The 22028-nt window shown below is 34.3% G+C and overlaps 1 protein-coding gene across 1 annotated transcript; it reads right to left on the reverse strand.

The window, feature by feature from the left end:
• Positions 1-1493: 1493 nt before the first annotated feature.
• On the reverse strand, positions 1494-10242 carry LOC107935601 (cytochrome P450 CYP82D47). Its single transcript, XM_041115898.1, has 3 exons — positions 10060-10242; positions 2877-3572; positions 1494-2129 (listed from the first exon to the last, which is right to left on the reverse strand). Exons 1-3 carry the CDS (start codon positions 10240-10242, stop codon positions 1494-1496), a joined length of 1515 nt encoding a protein of 504 aa, XP_040971832.1.
• Between the last annotated feature and the right edge of the window lie 11786 nt (positions 10243-22028).

The raw sequence follows: 22028 nt of genomic DNA on the forward strand, positions 1-22028 counted from the left end.
GATAGTAAATGAAAATTTGGGGTTTTAATGCGATCCCTTTTTGAAGGACCACGATTTTGATGATGATGATGATATATAGGGAAGTTGGGTAATGGTCCATTAGGACCATTTTAGGTTGATGTTACATCAAGTACTCACCATGGTTTCACGAATGAGTCACCCTTATTTGGGTGCTGTTTTCAAATTGCCTTTGTAATTGAAGATTTTCTAGGAAAATTCTATAATGTTTGGATTCTCAGGGGTTTGGGGTTATTGTTTGTTTCACTTATATTACTAAAATGGTTAACTTTTAAATTCAATTTTGGAAGGTTTTAAAGAATATTTGATTGAGTAGAAAAGGAGAATAAACAAAGAAAGTGAGAATATAAAAATAAAATCGGATTTTAATATAATATTTATTATTTTATTTTAGTTTCAATGTTTAATTTAGTATAGAAAATTTTTTTTGTTTAAATTTGGTGCTTGGGTTTAGTTTTGATTTTCAATTTGGTATTCATACCAAATGATATTATGACTCAATGAATATTTGACACGCATACTCTAATAAAAAAATATAAGTACCAAATTGAAACAAAAAAAAATAGATACCAAATTATATATTAAAAACGAATTTAAGTACTTAAGTAAGACAAAAAAAAACTCTTAAATATCAAATTAGAAAAAATTAAGTATCAAAATAAACATTAAAACTATTACATATTATTTAATAATCATGATTTCATTGTTCAAATGGCATGAGAAATTTTAGCTAAAAAATAGCCTGCAAAGCAAGGGTGTATAGCCCAATAGGTTTAAACTTATTGATTGATGGGCCTTATGATTTAGGGTCCACGAAATATAAAGGGCTCATCTCTTTTTTTCAGGCTGGAGTGGGATTAAGACAACAATCGAATTGACCCAAGTTCAAATAGTGAAAAACTCGAGTTTAATTCAAAATTTGTTATTTAAAATTCGGTTTAAGCTGGACTGAGTGCTTTATTTCAAAATAAATTTGGGTAAAATAATAAATTATAAATGTATTTATAAATAAAAGAATTCGATTAAACTGATGAACTATTCAACTTGAGCATTAAGATATTCAAATTATTTTTCTTCCATAGCTCAAGCTATAAGATCAATTAAAAAATAATTAAATTAATTCTAAAAATCACAACAATTAAATCTTGCACAAAGAACTAACTCCTAGAGTTGAAAACTTTATTAATCAAGATAATTGTTTGTCTTTAATGAACAATGAAGAAACATTTAATTAATCTAAACAAGAAGTAGTTTTAAACTAAATTTTCTTATTTAACTAAGAAACATAAACTCTTAAACAACTTAAAAATGCTTAAACAATATCTAATATTCGAAATAAGTGAACAATAAAATAATAAAACCTAATAAATACAATATTGGACATGATAGAATATGTTTAACTGAATGAAATCTTAGATCCAAATTGACTGACATGATGATTTTTTATTGTCCTAAGGATAATTGTTACAACCAAATTAGCTAGTGGAATTATAAACAAAGGTAGGAAGGCGAGGAGATATGTAAACTTCTAATGCAGTTGCTTTAGGACTTGTCAGTCCTGGTGCTTCACGCATATCGATTGCTTCGTCTGATGGGGTTTCAAACTCAAACCAATGCAACACATTAGCCAACGTAAGTTGTAAAACTTGAAGTGCAAATGAAACTCCGGGGCACATTCTTCTACCACTACCAAATGGAATCAATTCAAAATTTTGCCCTCTCACATCAAAGTCTTTGTGGGTGGCCATAAATCTTTCTGGTCGAAACTCATTTGAGTTTGTCCATATGTGGGGATCACGATGGATCTTGTGAAGATTGAAAATAAGCCAAGTACCAGCTGAAATATTGTATCCATTAACTGTATAGTCTTCAATGGCTTCATGGGTCACTGAGAGTGGAGCAGCGGGATATAAACGTAACGTTTCCTTAATGATGGCTTGAAGGTACACTAAATTCTTGGCATCTGATTCTGTTACTAATAGCTTATCCTTGCCTACATGGCTGTCTAATTCTTGTTGGACCTTGTTCAATGCATCACGGTTATTTAGCAATAAAGCTAAAGCCCATGTCATTGTAATTGATGTGGTATCTTCCCCGCCTAGTACAAGAGACTGTTACATCATGTATAATAAAAAAATCAGTACTGAGTGGTTTTAGAGCCAAAATAATTTTATTAAAAGAAGAAAGAATTATATTTTTTATGGTATATTTACTTTTTGGTATCTAAGTTAGATTTCAATGTTTAAATTGATACTTTGGTTTCTATCACACATTTTAGTCCATGTTTGTAACTCCGTTAAAATTGAATGATGTAGACTAATCATGTTGTTACACATAGTAAGTGCACCAGCTAATGATATGGCATATGTGTCGGTATCTAAACTTGATTGGTCCATATGACCCAATATTAATGAAATTAGAAAAAAAAAATTAAAATGTGTAATAAAAACCAAACTCTAAGTGCTATTTTGAAAAAAACAAAAAAACTTTAAATTATCAATTTCAAAAATCCAATCCAAGTAACTAAAAGAATCTATCAAACAACAATTATATTGGATAAACTTAAAAATTGTCAGAAGAACCCCACTTAAACTATTTGAAAACACAAGCAATCATGAAACAAGGCAACAAGTGTTTAAAATTTATAGGAAACAGAACAGTTGATCGGTTCAGAGTATACAAACAACATTAAAGAGGGCAGAAAGTGAACAAAAACTGCTGATGATATAAAGAAACCAAATCAAACAATTAGAAATGAGCACCAACCGTTGACAACAAGGAGGGAATCATCAATTATGTGCAGGCAATAAAAAGATTAAATATGAATTATAGTTAAAAAATTTAAGAAATGAACATACGAGATTGGTAGCTTTGTTGATGGTATTTGCATCATGTTCCTCAACATCACGGAGCTTAGTTAGCATCACTCCCATGAAATCTTCTTCACTGTTTGCTTCATTTTCAGCTATCTTTTCCTTGTGTTCTCGTAGCCATCCCTCAACAAGTTGGTCCAATTCTTTGGATACCTTCTTCATGCGCTTCTCTTCTCCACCGATGTCTAACCATCTCAAAAACAGAAATGCATCTGCCGTCACGAACTTCGCACCTAGTTCAAAGAATTCGTCCACCGACTTCTTCCATTCCACGGTTTCAACACCTTCGTATGAATTTGGTATTCTTTTCTCTACAACCATCATTAGTATGACGTTAAGAGTAACATCTCTGAACCATCTCTTCATCTCCACCAATACTTTGTCACTGTTACTACTTTTCTTCTTGTTCCATAGTTGATATAACTGTTGCAGTGATGTATTCACCTCGGATTCCCTTACATGTTTAAGCAAGTTGAGGCGATGATTTGAGAGGAGCTCAATAATGATGAACTTACGCATTTGACGCCAATAAGTCCCATAAGGTGCAGTGGCGATCATGGCGTGGTTGTAACTTAAGAGTTCCATGGCTACTGCCTTTGGACGAGTGGCGAGTGCTTTATCATGTATGGTGAGACATTCTTTAGCAATCTCCCAATTGCTCACCACCAAAGCTCTACGCACCTGTTAACATTAATGGAAGACAATTAATAATGGTTGCCATTAACATTAATGGGAGACAATCAATAATGACAACCACCAACTTTGGAAAAGTGGCAAGGGATAATTTTTTTTGGTCCTTGAGATAATAGGCTATTTATTGTTTGGTCCTTGAACCTCAACTATAAATAGGCATTCTCATTTCTCATTTCAATTCATCCCAACCAATCTTTCTCTCTTAGTTTTCTCTCTTCTCCCATTTGAGAATTCTTAAGGAATTCTATTTGTTTGTAATATTTTGGAGATAGTAAAGTTATCATCTGGTTTTAGTAGCCCGAGGACGTAAGTATAATTTACCGAACCTCGTTAAAATTCTTGTGTTCTTTTTGTCCTATTTTTCTTTCAATATTTGAGGGTATAATAGTAGTATTTAATTGTGCTATTAAATTACGTTAGAAGGAATATTCTGACTAAGGAAAGACTTGGTATTTAAGAGATCCTTGTGATCCACCTCTCTTCCCTAGGAATTGAACTTTGTGTGATTTTTTAGTACAATAATTTACACGCTTCCGACCCTATTGGAACAACAAGTGGTATCAGAGCCGAAGGTTAATCGTAGTATGCTCTGTGGTTGCAGTTTGAACTGATCTTCCACATCAGAAAAGATTTCCTTAGGTATATTGAAAGATTATGGAGAAAACGGTCGGTGTAGGAGCTTCAACATCGTCCATGTGGACAAGACCAACAATTGAAAATGCAAGACTGGCCGTGGAGATCTTTGATGGCACGGGCCATTTTGGTATGTGGCAAAGTGAGGTTCTAGATGCCCTTTTTCAGCAGGGTCTAGACATTGCCATTGATGAAGAGAAACCAGATGATGTACAGGAGAAAGATTGGAAGGCGATCAATCGGTTGGCATGTGGCACAATTCGATCATGCCTTTCTCGAGAGCAGAGGTATGCTTTTTCAAAGGAGACTTCTGCAAATAAGTTGTGGGTGGCACTTGAAGAAAATTTTTTGAAGAAAAACAGTCAAAATAAGCTCCACTTGAAGAAAAGACTGTTTCGCTTCACATACGTCCCAAGTACCACAATGAATGATCACATCACCAAATTTAATCAGTTAGTCACTGATTTGCTGAATATGGATGAGACATTCAAAGATGAAGATTTGGCTTTAATGCTGTTGGGGTCACTTCCTGAGGAGTTTGAGTTCCTAGAAACTACTCTACTTCATGGCAGGAGTGATATATCTCTGAGCGAAGTCTGTGCGGCCTTATACAGTTATGAATAGAGAAAGAAGGACAAACAAAAAAACTCAATCAGAGATACAGAAGCTTTAGTAGTCTGAGGTCGTTCATACACTCGGAAGAAAACTAAAAAGGGGAGATCAAAGTCAAAGTCCAGACTCGGGAAAGATGAATGTGCTTTTTGTCATGAGAAAGGCCACTGGAAGAAAAATTGTCCAAAGCTGAAGAATAAGGGAAAAGCTGCTGTAGATGCTTGTGTTGCAAAGCATGATACCAGTGACTCTGAACTATCACTGGTTGCATCATCATCGTCGTTCCATTCAGATGAGTGGATATTGGATTCGGGTTGTACCTATCATATGTCCCCTAACCGGGAGTGGTTCTCTGATTTAGTATAACTAAATGGAGGAGTTGTTTATATGGGCAATGACAATGCCTGTAAAACTGTTGGGATAGGCTCAATCCAATTAAAGAATAAAGATGGATCAACCAGAGTTCTGACTGATGTTCGGTACGTGCCCAGTTTGAAGAAAAATCTCATCTCATTGGGAGCCCTGGAATCCAATGGTTCAGTTGTTACTATGAGAGATGGGGTTTTGAAAGTGACATCTGGCGTACTTGTGATATTGAAGGGCATCAGGAAAAATAACTTGTATTACTACCAAGGTAGTACAGTTATTGGAGCAGTCGCTGCAGCTTCCGGCAACAAAGAATTGGACTCAATACAGTTGTGCCATATGAAGTTGGGACATGCCAGCGAAAAATCCTTGCAAATTCTAGCAAAGCAAGGATTGTTGAAAGGTACAAAGGCTTGCAAATTAAAATTTTGGGAGCATTGTGTTCTGGGAAAGCAAAAGAGAGTGAAATTCGGTACTGCTATCCATAATACAAAAGGTATTTTGGAATATGTTCACTTAGATGTGTGGGGGCCTTCCAAGACACCTTCATTGGGAGGAAAACACTACTTTGTTACTTTTGTTGATGACTTTTCCAGAAGAGTTTGGGTGTATACCATGAGAACTAAGGATGAAGTGCTTAGAGTTTTTCTTAAATGAAAAACTATGATCGAAAACCAGACTGGCAAGAAAATCAAGCGGCTTAGGACGGACAATGGAGGGGAATATAAAAGTGATCCATTCTTCGATGTGTGCCAAGAGTATGGTATTGTTCGACACTTCACAGTTAGGGATACACCACAGCAGAATGGATTGGCAGAGCGTATGAATCGAACATTGCTGGAGAAAGTTCGATGTATGTTGTCCAATGCTGGGTTGGGCAAGCAATTTTGGGCTGAGGCTGTGACATACGCTGGCCATCTTGTTAATCGTTTGCCATCATCTCCATTAGAAAGAAAAACTCCTATGGAGGTATGGTCTGGAAAACCGGCTACAGATTATGATTCCTTACATGTGTTTGGAACCACTGCATATTACCATGTGAAGGAGTCAAAGTTAGATCCGAGGGCAAAGAAAGCTCTCTTTATGGGAATCACTTCTGGAGTGAAGGGATTTCGTCTTTGGTGCTTAAGCACAAAGAAAATGATCTGTAGCAGAGATGTTACCTTTGATGAATCTGCCACATTGAAAAAGGTAGCAGATAAAGATATTCAGACGAGCAATACTCCACAGCAGGTGGAGTGTACTCCAAAACAGGTGGAGTTTGAGCAGATGGGGATTTGCCCAGTTAATAAGTCTAATTCTCCAGCCACAATGGAGGAATTAGAGGTTGAAGAGGTTCTGACCCAAGAACCACTAAGTACACCAGAACCAGTTGTAGTTGCAAGGCCACGGAGAGAAATTCGTAAACCTACTCGATTTACTAATATGGTGGCCTACGCCCTTCCCGTTGTTGAAGATATTCCTATCACTTATCAAGAAGCAATGCAAAGCTTAGAAAGTGATAAATGGAAAAGCGCCATGGATGAAGAAATGCAGTCTCTCCGGAAGAACAATACTTGGGAGTTGGCGCAATTACCGAAAGGTAAAAGGGCAATCGGATGCAAGTGGGTATTCGCAAAGAAAGATGGATCTCCTAGCAAGAAGGATATTCGCTACAATGCAAGATTGGTAGCTAAAGGCTACGCTCAGAAGGAGGGAATTAACTACAATGATGTATTTTCCCCTGTTGTGAAGCATTCCTCCATTAGAATTTTGTTGGCCTTGGTAGCACAGTTGAATTTGGAGCTAGCTCAACTTGATGTTAAGATGGCTTTCTTGCATGGTGAGTTAGAAGAGGAGATCTATATGACTCAGCCCGAAGGATACACAGATGCTGGTGGTAGAAATTGGGTTTGTAAGCTGAACAAATCGCTATATGGATTGAAGCAATCCCTGAGGTAGTGGTACAAGCGATTTGATAGCTTTATGAGAAGGCAGAAGTACACAAGAAGCAAATATGACAATTGTGTGTATTTGCAGAAGCTGCATGACGGATCTTTCATTTATCTACTCTTGTATGTTGATGATATGTTAATCGCTTCGAAGAGCCAAAAAGAGATAGATAAGCTGAAGGCTCAGTTGAATCAAGAGTTCGAGATGAAAGATCTAGGTGAGGCTAAGAAGATTCTCGGCATGGAGATAAGTAGAGATAGACAGAGAGGCAAGCTTTGTTTGAATCAGAAGCAATATCTGAAAAAGGTATTACAATGTTTTGGTGTAAATGAAAGCACAAAACATGTAAGTACCCCACTTGCTTCTTATTTGAAACTTAGTGCTCAATTATCTCCAAAAACTGAAGAAGAAAGAGAATATATGGCAAAAGTCCCATATGCTAATGCAGTTGGGAGTTTGATGTATGCGATAGTGTGTACGCAGCCTGACATTTCACAAGTTGTTGGAGTTGTGAGCAGGTATATGCATGATCCTGGAAAAGGACATTGGCAAGCTGTGAAATGGATTCTACGGTATCTTCGAAAAACCGTAGATGTTGGTTTAATTTTTGAACAGGATGAAGCACTTGGTCAGTTTGTAGTTGGATATGTTAATTCCGACTTTGCTGGTGATTTAGATAAACGTCGTTCAACTACGGGGTATCTGTTTACTCTTGCGAAAGCCCCAGTGAGTTAGAAGTCTACCTTACAGTCTACAGTAGCTGTGTCTACTACAGAGGCAGAATATATGGCAGTTACAGAAGCTGTTAAGGAGGCTATTTGGCTTAATGGATTGTTGAAAGACTTAGGAGTTGTTCAAAGTCACATAAGTTTATATTGTGACAGTCAGAGCGCTATTCATTTAGCGAAAAATCAAGTCTATCATTCAAGAACCAAGCATATCAACGTAAGATATCACTTTGTGCGGGAAGTCTTTGAAAAAGGAAAAATTCTACTTCAGAAGATTCCGACAGCAGATAATCCCACAGATATGATGACCAAGGTGGTAACAACAATCAAGTTTAATCATTGTTTGAACTTGATTAACATCCTGAGAATTTGAGCACCTTCAGGTGTATGGCGCTCGAGAGCGCATTTGTAGGCACTACAAAAGATAGCTTTATCGAATTTGGGGAGTTGAAGGAAGTGTGTGAAGATGTGATTATCCTAATCAAATCTTCAAGGTGGAGATTGTTAACATTAATGGAAGACAATTAATAATGGTTGCCATTAACATTAATGGGAGACAATCAATAATGACAACCACCAACTTTGGAAAAGTGGCAAGGGATAATTTTTTTTGGTCCTTGAGATAATGGACTATTTATTGTTTGGTCCTTGAACCTCAACTATAAATAGGCCTTCTCATTTCTCATTTCAATTCATCCCAACCAATCTTTCTCTCTTAGTTTTCTCTCTTCTCCCATTTGAGAATTCTTAAGGAATTCTATTTGTTTGTAATATTTTGGAGATAGTAAAGTTATCATCTGGTTTTAGTAGCCCGAGGACGTAGGTATAATTTACCGAACCTCGTTAAAACTCTTGTGTTCTTTTTGTCCTATTTTTCTTTCAATATTTGAGGGTATAATAGTAGTATTTAATTGTGCTATTAAATTACGTTAGAAGGAATATTCTGACTAAGGAAAGACTTGGTATTTAAGAGATCCTTGTGATCCACCTCTCTTCCCTGAGAATTAAACTTTGTGTGATTTTTTAGTACAATAATTTACACGCTTCCGACCCTATTGGAACAACACACCCAACTTGATAGTGAACATTCTTCCATATTTGTCAGCCAAGTTAGCCAAGCTTATTTGAGGTGGCTGTGGCCCTCCTAAGAGGCGTAGATGACCAATAATAGGCCATGCTCCACCAGCTTCTGGTACTGTTTTCTTCGAGTTTGTGTTTCTTCTTGATAACCATAGAAAAGAGAAAAGAAATAGTAGTGGAAAAGCAATGATTGCAACAACTGAAGTTGCTGTGAGTGAATTGAAATAATCCATCGCCAAATTCCTACTTTCAATCTAAGATGCATACATACATATATATATATATATGCAATGTGGTGGTGTTTACGTAATTATCGTATATTGATCTTTCATTAACTTACGTTACTGAAATTGGAATTTTGAAGCCATTAGAAAATCAACAATGTAATCAATTATCGTTGAACACTTTTTTCCGAATAAAAACAAGATGAAAAATGAAATTGGTTCACTTATTGTTTTCCATGAAATTAATACATTAGTCTGTTCATCATCATTTACATAAATGTAAAACTATAGTGATGTTATATTTTCCTTTTTATAATTTTTTATGATTAATATTTTCATAATTTAATAGTTGACATTCATGTTTCATTTATGTAAATTATGAATGTTAAATTTAGCATAATTTAATTTATAATTTTTGTGAAAAAAATTTAATCATTAAATATATATTAATATAGTAATATTTTAGATTAATATGATGAAAATATCAAATCGATTTAAAAATTTATATGCATGTATAAATGTTTTCACAAATTCAATGGTTGGATTTCTAAAATATTAATATTTTAAAAAGTTAGAGGAGGATATAAAATCATTTTAATTTTGGGTAAATATTTATATATAGAATATGTTTTGGAGATTTTCCAAAGCTATTCTGAAATCAATATGAATGTTGAATTGAATTTTTAGGAGCATGCTTAAGAAACAATTGTTAAATTATTTAGGCTAAAATTTTCCTTTTTAACAGAAGCATAGTCAAGAAATTTGTATTGGAAGGATCGAAATGAAATTAAAAAAATTTTCTCTTCATCTCCACCATTACTTTGTCACTGTTACTACTTTTCTTCTTGTTCCGTAGTTGATATAACTGTTGCAGTGATGCTTTCACCTGGGATTCCTTACATGTTTAAGAAAGTTGAGGCGATGACTTGAGAGGAGCTCAATAGTGGCGAATTTACGCATTTGACGCCAATAAGGTCCATAAGGAGCAGTGGCAATCATGGCGTTGTTGTAACCTAAGAATTCCATGATTACGAACTTTGGACGAATGATTGAAGTTGCGGTGACTGAACGGAAATAATCCATTGCTGGATATCTACTTTAATCTATGATCTATATGCAATAGCAGAGATGAGGGAGTTGGATTTATAGGGTTAATAAGGTTAAATTCTGATATCCGGTTTTATACTTTGCTAAATTAAGTTGTGGCTTTAATTTGATTTCTATACTTTCCAAATTTTAAATTTTCAATTATCGCTAAATGATAATTTTAAATTCATTAAATTATGTTATTTCTAAAATCAGAAGCGGTAAATATATCATCATATATATAATGTTTTATCAGCTTGTTATTTTCACATATTATTCACAAAAAATCTAATTAATTTATCAACGTGTGTGAAAATTAAAATTTCAAAACTTAAAAAATTTAATAACTTAACATATTCCAACTGAAAAATATTATGTATGGAACAAAATTAATAATTTAATTTAACCGTTATTGTTTGATTTTTTATTTTTCAATATATGGTTTGAAATCTATTAATTCTATCTTTGCCGTATTGTTGACCGAGAAAATTGAGGGAGGAAATTATTTTAGTGGGGTCGAATTGCAGCACCACTTGTTCTAATTCACATTATAGTTTACAAGTTTTAGGAACTGAGTTTCAATACTTCTAGAGAAATTTGATGATCGATAATAGAAAGGTAGATTATACTTTTAAAAAGGAGATATAAGTTTAAATTTTGAAAATGATATTGTTGAAAATCAAATAGATATAAATATATATTAATGAAAAAACTAAGCAAGACAGGTTAGTAAATCAAAGATAAAATTAATTTATGTAGCTTTTATTTTTTCTATTAATATCTAATTTAACTATTATCTATTTTATTTTAAACATGTCCGTATTTATGTAATTTCATGTGCTATAAAATCAAAAAAAAATACGAAAAACATTTATTTCAGATATGTGTTATTTTTGGTTTTGAATCGTTTCTTGTTTAAGTTAGACAAGTTATAGTTATTGACTTTTTATTGTCAAATTGAATTAAGCTTAATTTATGTAGGTGCGAAGATTATGATGTATGACTAAATTGATGTTTACACATATTAAATAGACCATGTCATAGTTGATTGATAGTTTTTTTATTACGAATATACTTTATTTTTATTGAGATTGACAATGATATTTTGATGATAAAGTTTCAGTCGATACAGGGGCGAAGCCAGGGGGCTGGAATGGGCCTCGACCCCTGTAAAATATAAATTTATTCTTTTGGCCCTTAAAATTTTTTAAAAATTTTAAATTAGTAAAGATAAAATTGCACTTTGCCTCTCTAAAATTATAAAAATTCGATTTAATCTTTTACAAATTATAAAGATATAAACTATAAAAAAATTAAAATTTTATCCAGCCCCCTTAAATATTTATTCTGGCTTCGTCACTGAGTGGATAATATAATAACAAGGAGAGATAAGAATAAGAAATATTTAAAAATAATAGCTTATTAAATTAAGGTACTTTTTTATTGGTATTGATTGAAAATTATTTAAGGATTTTGATAGTGACAGTATGGCGAAAATTCAATGTAATTTCGGTGATTATGTGAAGATCATTCAATGTAAGGGGCAAATGGTTACCTTAAACAAAAACATGGGCGTAGACTAATGGGGCCAATGGCAAAAATACCTTGTAATCTTTTTAAAATTTAAAATATTACAAATTAGTATAATGATAAATTTATGATTTAATCTTTAATTGGATGCTGTTTTCAAATGGTCTTGGTAATTGAGGATTTTCTAGGAAAATTGTATGATATTTGGATTCTCAAAGTGTTTGGGGTTGTTGTTTGTTTACTTATACTGCTAAATGCTAAAATGGGTAACTATTAATATAATATTTGTTATTTGATTTTAGTTTCAAATTTTAATTGATATAAGAGTTTTTTTATTTTAATTTGGTGCTTAAGTTTGATTTTGATGTTCAATTTGGTACTCATACCAAATGACATAATGTGACTCAATGAATATTTGACACATGTACTTTAGTAAAAAGATAAAAGTATTTAATTAGAAAAAAAATTTAGGTTCCAAATTAAATATTAAAAATGAACTTAAGTAGGATAAAAAACTCTTAAATATCAAATTTAAAAAAAAGGCTGAAATACAAGAATAAACATTAAAACTTAACGCTGAAGGTTGTCGTTGTGATTGTGACAACCTTTACTAATACCTTTAAAAAAATTAAAAAAATTGTTAAGGTATTAATGTGTAATTTTATTTTTTTAAAAATTTAAATTATAAGGCCATGACAAATTCATAAAAAAATAATTAATTTAATAATCACAATTGACGTAAGAAATTTTAGCTGAAAAAAATAGCTTGCAAAGTAAGGGTGTATGGCCCAATAGGTTTAAACTTATTAGTTGATACTACATCTGCTTCTAGGTTGGGTTGAGTATTCGAAAAATAGGTTTGAGTAAAAATAAGGTTTGTTTAGAAAATAGGTTAAGCAATGGGTAAGGTTTTTTTTATCTGATCCCAACTTGAATATGTAAAAAAAATTTGCTATTTTTTTTACTGTTTTATAACTTTTTTTTCTATTTTGTTTTTTTTTCACTATTTTTCTATCATTTTACTATTATGTTGCTACTAGCTTGTTGTTATTGTATAACTCTTGTTTCATTGTTAATTTTGTTATTACTTTAGAGGAATTTGCTTGTTAAGTTGCACCTATCTTAGTGTTATTTAAGTATACATATTTTTTGAATTTATTTTCAATTTGTTGGGAAACATTTATTTTTAATGTTTTTAGTATTTTTGATTTTTTTTAAAAAATAATTATATAAAAAATTTAATACTAGGCTAGCTAGGCCGAGCTCAAATTTTAACATTTTTATCTGGGCTGAGCTTGGATAAAAAATTAGACCCATTTTTTGGGTCGGGCCAATCCTAGCAAACGGGCCTAAACTTTTGATTGTGCCCGACTCAGCCCAATAGCACATCTAGTTGACAGGCCTTGTGATTTGAGGTCTACGAAATATAAATGGTTTTTATTTTTTATTTAGGCTGGAGTGAGATTTAAGATTACAATATCAAATCGACCCAAGTTCAAATAACAACGAACTTGAGTTTAATTCAAAAATTTTTATTTGAAATTCAGTTTAAACTTAAAAGAACGTTTTATTTCAAAATAAAATCAAACTATTTGAGCTCGGTTTGGTTAAGCGCATATATATATATATTCAAGTTCAAATTTAAGTTTGTTTCATATAAAATTTTCTTTTGGATAAAATAATAAATTACAAATACATTTGTAGCGACGTAAAAAATTTTAGCTTAGCTTTCGGTTGGTCGCTAATTGTGATGATTTATTAAACATTTGAAAACCAACTTTCGATTTTATTAACAAAGGGAGTCGCCACCGATCCTTTTTATAGGTGTGATCGGACACCTAATAAATTTATTTTTAAAACAAAAAGAAGGCCAAGTTTAGGTCTACGTGAAAGTCCAGAGAAAAATTTGGGTTCGGGAGTCGGTTATGAGCGAGGAAGGTATTAGCACCCTCGCGACGCCCAAAATTTGTATCTTATAAACAAGTGTTGTCTTAATTTTCAAAATTGCTAGTCCAAAGTAACATTGAATCGTGATCCGATCAAAACACGAGAAATTTCAAGTTTCGTTTTCTTTTGAGAAGGATATACCGTTTTAACACGAGTCGATTGATATTCACCCAACATAGCGATGAAATCGATGACATAGTGTTTAAATCGGTACGTTGCCTTGCTTATTGAAATAAATAAAAACACGAATAAATATTTTAAAATAATGAACAACGGGGTAATATATAAAAATGGGCGGGAAACGAAAGATAATAGTTGGAAATACATCAAGGCACATAATAAATACAACAATAATATTAAAAACAATGACAATGCACGCGATAGTAAATGTAACAATAGTATGAAATACGAGAACACAATGAGAACACGATGAATATACATATAAAGATAATTAAGAGTATATATGTAAAATATATATATGTATATATAAATAGTAATAGTGTTAGAAATATACTATATATAGTGTTTGAAGTATATACATAAGATAGTAAAAAGGTATACGTAACTTGTATTATTAAAATATGTACATAGGGTAATATATACAAAAATTTAACTAATAATATTGAAAATACATGTTCATAATATATATAAAGCATATATATAATATAATATTAAAAAAATTTACATAATATATACACATATAATTACGATGTTAAAAAAACATATTAATATTAATAATAATACTAATATTACATAAAGATATACTTATATATATATATTAAAGATATGTGCATATATGATATAATACATGAATAATACGATATTTAATATATACGTAATATGTATAATAAAAATAATAATATACATAATATATAAAATATATACGTATATAACAAAACATATACTACGGTTAATGATTATAATAGTAATGGTATTAAAATACAAAAAACAACAATGTAACATAACAAAAATACTATATATATAGATCTATGTACTTAAATAGAAATATACACTATTACAATGATAATAATAATAAATATAATAACAATATTGAAACACAAAAACAAAAACAATAAAGATATTGAAGTAAAGTAATAAAAATAAGCCTATACGTAAATATATATATATACATATATACATAAAACATATATAAACATTGGTAATAATAATAATAATGTTGAAATATAAAGGTAAGTATAGCATTAAAAATATTAAAATAGAATAAATAAAAAAACCTAATACAAATACATATATATATACGCATATAACAAAAGCACATACTAATAATAATAATAATAATAATAATAATAATATCAATAATATGAAAATAACAAGGATATTTAGATAAAAAAACGAAAATAAACGAAAACAGGACTAAAATTAAACTAAAAACAAAGTTGTGGGGCAGATTTGAAAAGAAAATAAGGAGGAGAGGACCAGATTGCAATATGGGCGCAACATGGGAGGACCGAAAACAGAAATATCCCCAACATTAAAACGCAATGCTTGGTACGGGGCTAAATTGAAAACCTCAGAGAATTAGGTGGCCAAATTGCAAAATCATAGGAAAAAGGTAACTAAAGCACTAAATTGCAGCGCACTGGAGAGGTTGAGGGACCAGGGGGACAAATATCCCTAAAAGCAGAAACATACAAATCATGGAGTTAGTGGCGCCGTTTCACCTTTGACTTTTCAATTAAGCTTTTATTTTAAAACCATTTTAACTTTTATATATTTTTTCTAAAAAACCTAATGCTCTCAAACCCCCATTTTTTGTCTCTTCCTCCTTTCTTCAGCTAGCGTTTCAACACCCATCATCGCCGGGAGTTTACCGTGCCGAACGGAGAGGGGAGCGGCCACGGGGTAGATCCTGTAAGACTCTTTTCTTCCTTGATTCTTTTTTTTTTAAAGTAAGTTAATGAAATAAAAAATAAAACAAAGCAGAGATAAATAGAAAGATTGAGATAACAGAGGAAAAAAAATTGAAGTTCACCTTCTAAGCTTTTCTTTTTTCTTTTGTTTTTGATACAAACTTTTTTGTATTTTCCCCTCAAAAAAAACCCCCACATATTTTCGATTGAGGCTTCTTATAGCCGAATACCAAGCAAATTTCTATTGTTTGTTGCGTTTTTGCTCTGTTCTCTGTAGTTGTGTCTCGTTTTGCAGGCGGTGTCAGACGCATGGAGGAGAAGGGCATGCACGGGGTGTGGTGGTGGTAGTGCGCAAGGTGGCCCATGGTTGGCCTAGCGTGCGGCGGCTGGAGGCTTGGGGAGCTGCTAGGGTTTCCTCTTTTTTTTTTTGGAAAATGTTTAGTGGGCTAGGTTGATTTGGGCCTGTTGGGCTAGTCTTTTAGTTTTGTACTTTGGACTTTATTTATTTGGTTTATTGGGTTTTGTTATTTTTTATTTGTCTGGGCCAAAAATTGGCCATTACAGCTGCCCCTCTTTACTTATTGTCGTGTAACGATAATGGAGCAAAGACTCAAAAATGGCCAATTTTGCTTAGTCTCGCTGAATCTTAACTTCTTGGTACTTCTTTTCTTCTAATAGCCTCGTTTCATCCCACTGCATCTTCAGGGGCATAGAAATTGTTGCTTTGATTCACTCTACTGCAACTTCGGAGATTTAAGGAGAAGAGATTTGTAGCCTCGATCTTCTCTACTAAACTTCAATTAGCTTCACTGTAACTTCAGGATGTAAAATCTGTATCTTCGATTAACTCCAATCTTTATCTTTTACTTGGCATGTGATCTTGAGCTTAACTCATTTCTCGCAATATGATTTTTTTTTAAAAACATACATTAAGACAGAAATAGCTCAGCACGTGAGCTAAGGCTCAACTCACCTCTCGCAATATGAGTTGATTTTTGAAAAAAACATTAATTGAAAATACCTCAGCGTGCCCCGAGGCTCAACTCACCTCTCGCAATATGAGTTGATTTTTGAAAAATAGAAATAGAAATTACCTCAACGTGTCCTGAGGCTCAACTCACCTCTCGCAACGTGAGTTGATCTTTTTGAAAAAACAGAAATTGAAAATACCTCGGCGTGTGACCCGAGGCTCAATTCACCTCTCGCAACGTGAGTTGATCTTTTTGAAAAAATAGAAATTGAAAATACCTCGGCGTGTCCTAAGGCTCAACTCTCCTCTCGCAATATGAGTTGATTTTTGAAAAACAGAAATTGAAATTACCTCAGCGTGTCTTGAGGCTCAACTCACCTCTCGCAATATGAGTTGATTTTCGAAAAACATAAATTGAACAGGAATTGAAAATACCTCAACGTGTCTTAAGGCTCAACTCACCTCTCGCAATATGAGTTGATTTTCTTGAAAAGCGGAAATTGAAAATACCTCAATGTGTCTTGAGGCTCAACTCACCTCTCGCAATATGAGTTTATTTTTTTGAAATGGAAATAAAAACATCAGAATGCCAAAACATGTTATCTGGTAGAACTCTAGTGTCTTTTCCTTTAATTCAGTACAGCTATCATCACGTCCTCTCGCTCTACTGGAGTACCTGTAGATGTCATGCATAACGTTATCATGATATGCATATGTTTGTCTTAGATGCCTTTATGCCTACATGATTATGCTATGCGCCTTTGGCATGTTTGTCATATATCCCTTTTTCGTCATGATTTTTGATGATCCACGTTCATTACTTCGACTCTTGACTTTCTCTTCAGTACCCGTACCCGTCCTCGAGCTTTACGAATAATCTGTGTTTTCTCAGATATCACTCTTTTGCCCTTAGTTGAGCTTTGTCCTTGCGTTGAGACTTTTGTACTTATCAAATTCTTACCCGGGTAATGCTTAACATTTCTTTTGTTTAGAGTATGTCATTTCACTATTTATCATGTAATTGAACTACATAGTGAGATGTATGAACATGGTCAGGTAAGGACAAAAGGATACCTCACATTTATTCATTTCAAATGTAGCAAACAAAGAAAGTTAACCAATGATAGTAAAAGAGTGTCATAAAGAGGAAAGGGATTGCATTCAACGAATACAAATGCTCTAGATATTCAATGCATGAACTCTTCCACGTTCCTCAATCAAGAATCTTTTCGAGCATGGCTTCTTGCGTAAAAGATTTCGAGCTTTCAGAAATGCTTCAAGTATGGTAGTCTCACTATTTGACCCACCGTTCAAAATGCCTTGTTCTTTAAACCCGGGTTTGCTTCATTAGAATGCCCTTTCGGGTTTTCATCCTAATCTTTTGTGTTTAATCAAGACGCCCTTTTCGGGTTTTCATATTGGTTTCCTTTTTCATCTTTTTTTTAAAGATGCTCTTTTTCGGGTTTTCATCTTGGTTTCTTTTTTCAAGCATAATATTTCTTTACAGCATCTGAGTTCACTGGATTCGGTAACTCCTTCCCATCCATCTCAGTGAGAATCAAAGCTCCGCCCGAGAATGCCTTCTTTACGACGTATGGTCCTTCCTAATTCGGTGCCCATTTTCCTCGCAGGTCTCTTTGTATTGGGAGAATCTTTCTCAGCACGAGTTTTCCTTCGTGGAATTCTCTTGGTCGTACCTTCTTATCATGAGCCGCGATCATTCTCTTCTGGTAAATTTGTCCATGACAAATTGCCTTTAGACGTTTTTCTTCGATGAGGTTTAATTGGTCACATCGAGCTCGAACCCATTCTGCTTCCTCTAATTTTGACTCCATTAAGACTCGTAGAGAAGGGATCTCAACTTCGATGGGTAACACAGCTTCCATTCCATAGAACAGAGAGAAAGGAGTTGCCCCTGTAGACGTCCGTACAGATGTGCGATATGCAAACAAAGCAAATGGTAGCTTATCGTGTCAATCTTTATATGTCTCGGTCATTTTCCCAATAATCTTCTTAATATTCTTGTTGGCTGCTTCAATAGCTCTGTTCATTTTTGGGCGATAGGGTGAGGAGTTATGATGCTTTATTTGGAATTGCTCACACACTTCTTTTATCATCTTGTTGTTCAAATTCAATGCGTTATCTGAAATGATTCTTTCAGGCAAACCATATTGACAAATGATTTCTTTTTTCAAAAACCTGCAAACTGCATTGTTCGTCACATTGGCAAACGAAGCGGCTTCTATCCATTTTGTGAAGTAATCAATAACCACAAAAATGAATCGGTGTCCATTAGAAGCTTTTGGGGAAATTGGCCCTATAACATCCATGCCTCACATAGAAAAAGGCCACGGAGAAGTCATGACGTGAAAAGGCAAATGGGCTTCATGAATTTTATCACCATAAATTTGACATTTGTGGCATTTTCGTGCGAAATTAATGCAGTCGCTTTCCATCGTCAGCCAGTAATATCCGAGTCTCATAATCTTCCTGGCCATAGTGAAACCATTGGCATGTGTCCCGCAATTCCCTCATGGACGTCTTCAAGTATTTTTCTAGCTTCAACAGCATCTACGCATCTCAAGAGCACCTGATCTTTTCCGCTTTTGTATAGGATGTCCCCATCAAGAACAAATCCCGCTGCCATTCTTCTGATTGTTCTTTTGTCGTTCTCATTTGCTTGTTCGGGATACTTTTGATTCTTGATATATTCTAAGACATCATGGAACCATGGCCGTCCATCTGGCTCTTTTTCAATGCTGAAACAATGAGCAGGGACTTCATATATGCTCATTTGAAAAGGCATTATTTCTGTTTCTCTGTTTGCTTTGAACATTGAAGCCAAAGTGGCCAGGGCATCGGCCAATTGGTTTTCTTCTCGTGGGAGGTAATTAAAAATTATTTCTTCGAATTCTTTAATCAACTCTGCCACTAGATCTATGTATTTAACCAGTTTCGAGTCTCTCACTTCCCAATCTCCACGGATTTGGTAAATCACCAAGGCTGAGTCCCCGTATACCTCTAACATCTTGACGTTTCGTTTAATAGCTGCACGAAGTCCCATGATACATGCCTCATACTCTGCTATGTTATTTGTACAGAAGAAATTCAGTCTGGCAGTGAGTGGGTAATGGTTCCCTTCTGGCGATACTAAGACTGCTCCAATCCCATACCCCAATACATTCGATGCACCATCAAAGCTCATCTTCCATGACTTCTTTTTTGATGACTCGCCCCTTTTTTCTGTAATGCACATCAAATCTTCATCCGGGAAATCAAATCTCAATGGATCATATTCATCCATTATTCGGGTTGCTAAGAAGTCAGCTATTGCGCTTCCTTTTATGGACTTTTGACTCACATAGTCAATGTCGTATTCCGACAGTAAAATCTGCCATCGTGCCATTCTTCCTGAGAGTGCAAGTGATTCCATCATGTACTTTATTGGGTCCAGCTTTGAAATTAACCATGTTGTATGATACAACATATATTGCCTAAGTCTCCGAGCTACCCAAACCAGAGCGCAACAGTATTTTTCAATAGACGAATACTTTGCCTTATATTCAGTGAACTTTTTATTGAGGTAGTAGATCGCCTTTTCTTTCTTTCCTGACTCGTCGTGTTGTCCCAGTACGCAACCCATTGAATTTTAGAACACAGTCAAATACAATATCATTGGTCTTCCCGGAGTTGGTGGTACTAGCACTGGAGGACAAGACAAATATTGTTTTATCTTATCAAAGGCCACCTGGCATTCCTCATTCCATTCTCCCGGGTTATGTTTTCGAAGAAGCCGAAAGATTGGGTCGCATTGGTTGGTAAGTTGAGCGATGAATCGGGCGATGTTTCCCTAAAAACCCTCTGACTTCCTTTTGCGTGGGCGGAGGTGGTAACTCTTGAATGGCTTTTATTTTATCCGGATCAACCTTGATACCTCTTTCACTGACAATAAAGCCCAGCAATTTTCCCGAGGTAGCCCCAAACGTAATTTGGCTGGATTGAGCTTTAGCTGGAACTTTCTCAGTCTATCGAACAACTTCTTCAGGTTCACTACATGCTCTTCTTCCCCTCGAGATTTAACAATCATATCGTCGACGTAAACCTCTATTTCTTTATGCATCATGTTATGGAATAACATCACCATAGCCCTCTGATATGTTGCCCCAGCATTCTTTAGCCCAAATGGCATCACCTTGTAGCAGAATGTTCCCCACATTGTTATGAAGGTAGTTTTCTCCATATCCTCAAGGGCCATCTTAATCTGATTATACCCCGAGAATCCGTCCATGAAAGAAAACAATGAATGTTCTACTGTGTTATCCACCAACATATCAATGTGTGGCAAGGGAAAATTATCTTTAGGACTTGCTCGATTCAGGTCACGATAATCCACGCACATTCGTACTTTTCTGTCTTTCTTTGATACCGAGACTATGTTAGCCACCCATTCTGGATATTTGGAGGCTTGTAGGAAGCCAGCATCAAATTGCTTATTAACTTCCTCTTTTATCTTCAACAACATCTCAGGCTTCATCCGTCTTAGCTTTTGTTGAATAGGCTTGCATTCTGGCTTTAATGGGAGCTTATGGACCGCTACATCTTCATCCAATCCTGGCATGTCCTGATATGACCATGCAAATACATCTTTGTATTCGCGGAGCAAAGCAATCAAATTATGCCTGGTGCCCTCTGAAATAGAAGTCTCAATCTTCACTTCTTGCTTCCTTTATTCAGTTCCCAGATTTATTGTTTCAACAGATTCTTGATGAGGCAAAATCTATTTATCCTCTTGTTCCACCATTCTTAGCAAATCAGGAGACGAGACATAGTCTTCAGCGTTTTCTTCGACTTCGAATTCTCCTAAACAAACAACCTTCTCAAAATCGATTTCAGGACTCGTAACGGGTTTGTTCATGCTGTTGACATCTGAGCACCTGAAAGTTGAATGAAAAAGGAAACTATAGAGGGGCATCCAAGTATTGGAACCAACAAACGAAATGTTATGGCATGACATAAGGCAAATGTAAGGATTGGCTATCAAATGATTATGGAATTAGTGATAATGCAAAAAAATCGTGACAAAATGCATCTTCATTGATATTCATTTAAATGATAAAGAGTGAATGCAAGCTCCTACAAAAGAATTCTGTTATATCTAAGGACATAACAGAATGTTAACGTTTGAGCATTACTCTGAAGACTTATAAACTACAAGAAGATCCTCGGCAGTCCAATTGTTCAACATGAAACCCAGGGGACAAGGGCGTATCTTTGAGACGTCTTTACTCGCGTCAGCTCCTTTGTCAATAACATTTATACTCACATTCTGAAGACCCCTTTCAATTAATAACAGTGTGCTTTGTATATTATCCTGTCTGGGGTATATCATTCCTGCAGATGTAAATGTTTTTGACAAAGGAGGGTACGTTATGGGCTCCCATTCTACTTCTCGGCCCAAAGTTCTC

This window comes from Gossypium hirsutum, chromosome A06, assembly GCF_007990345.1.
Source record: "Gossypium hirsutum isolate 1008001.06 chromosome A06, Gossypium_hirsutum_v2.1, whole genome shotgun sequence".
Classification (NCBI taxonomy): domain Eukaryota; kingdom Viridiplantae; phylum Streptophyta; class Magnoliopsida; order Malvales; family Malvaceae; genus Gossypium; species Gossypium hirsutum.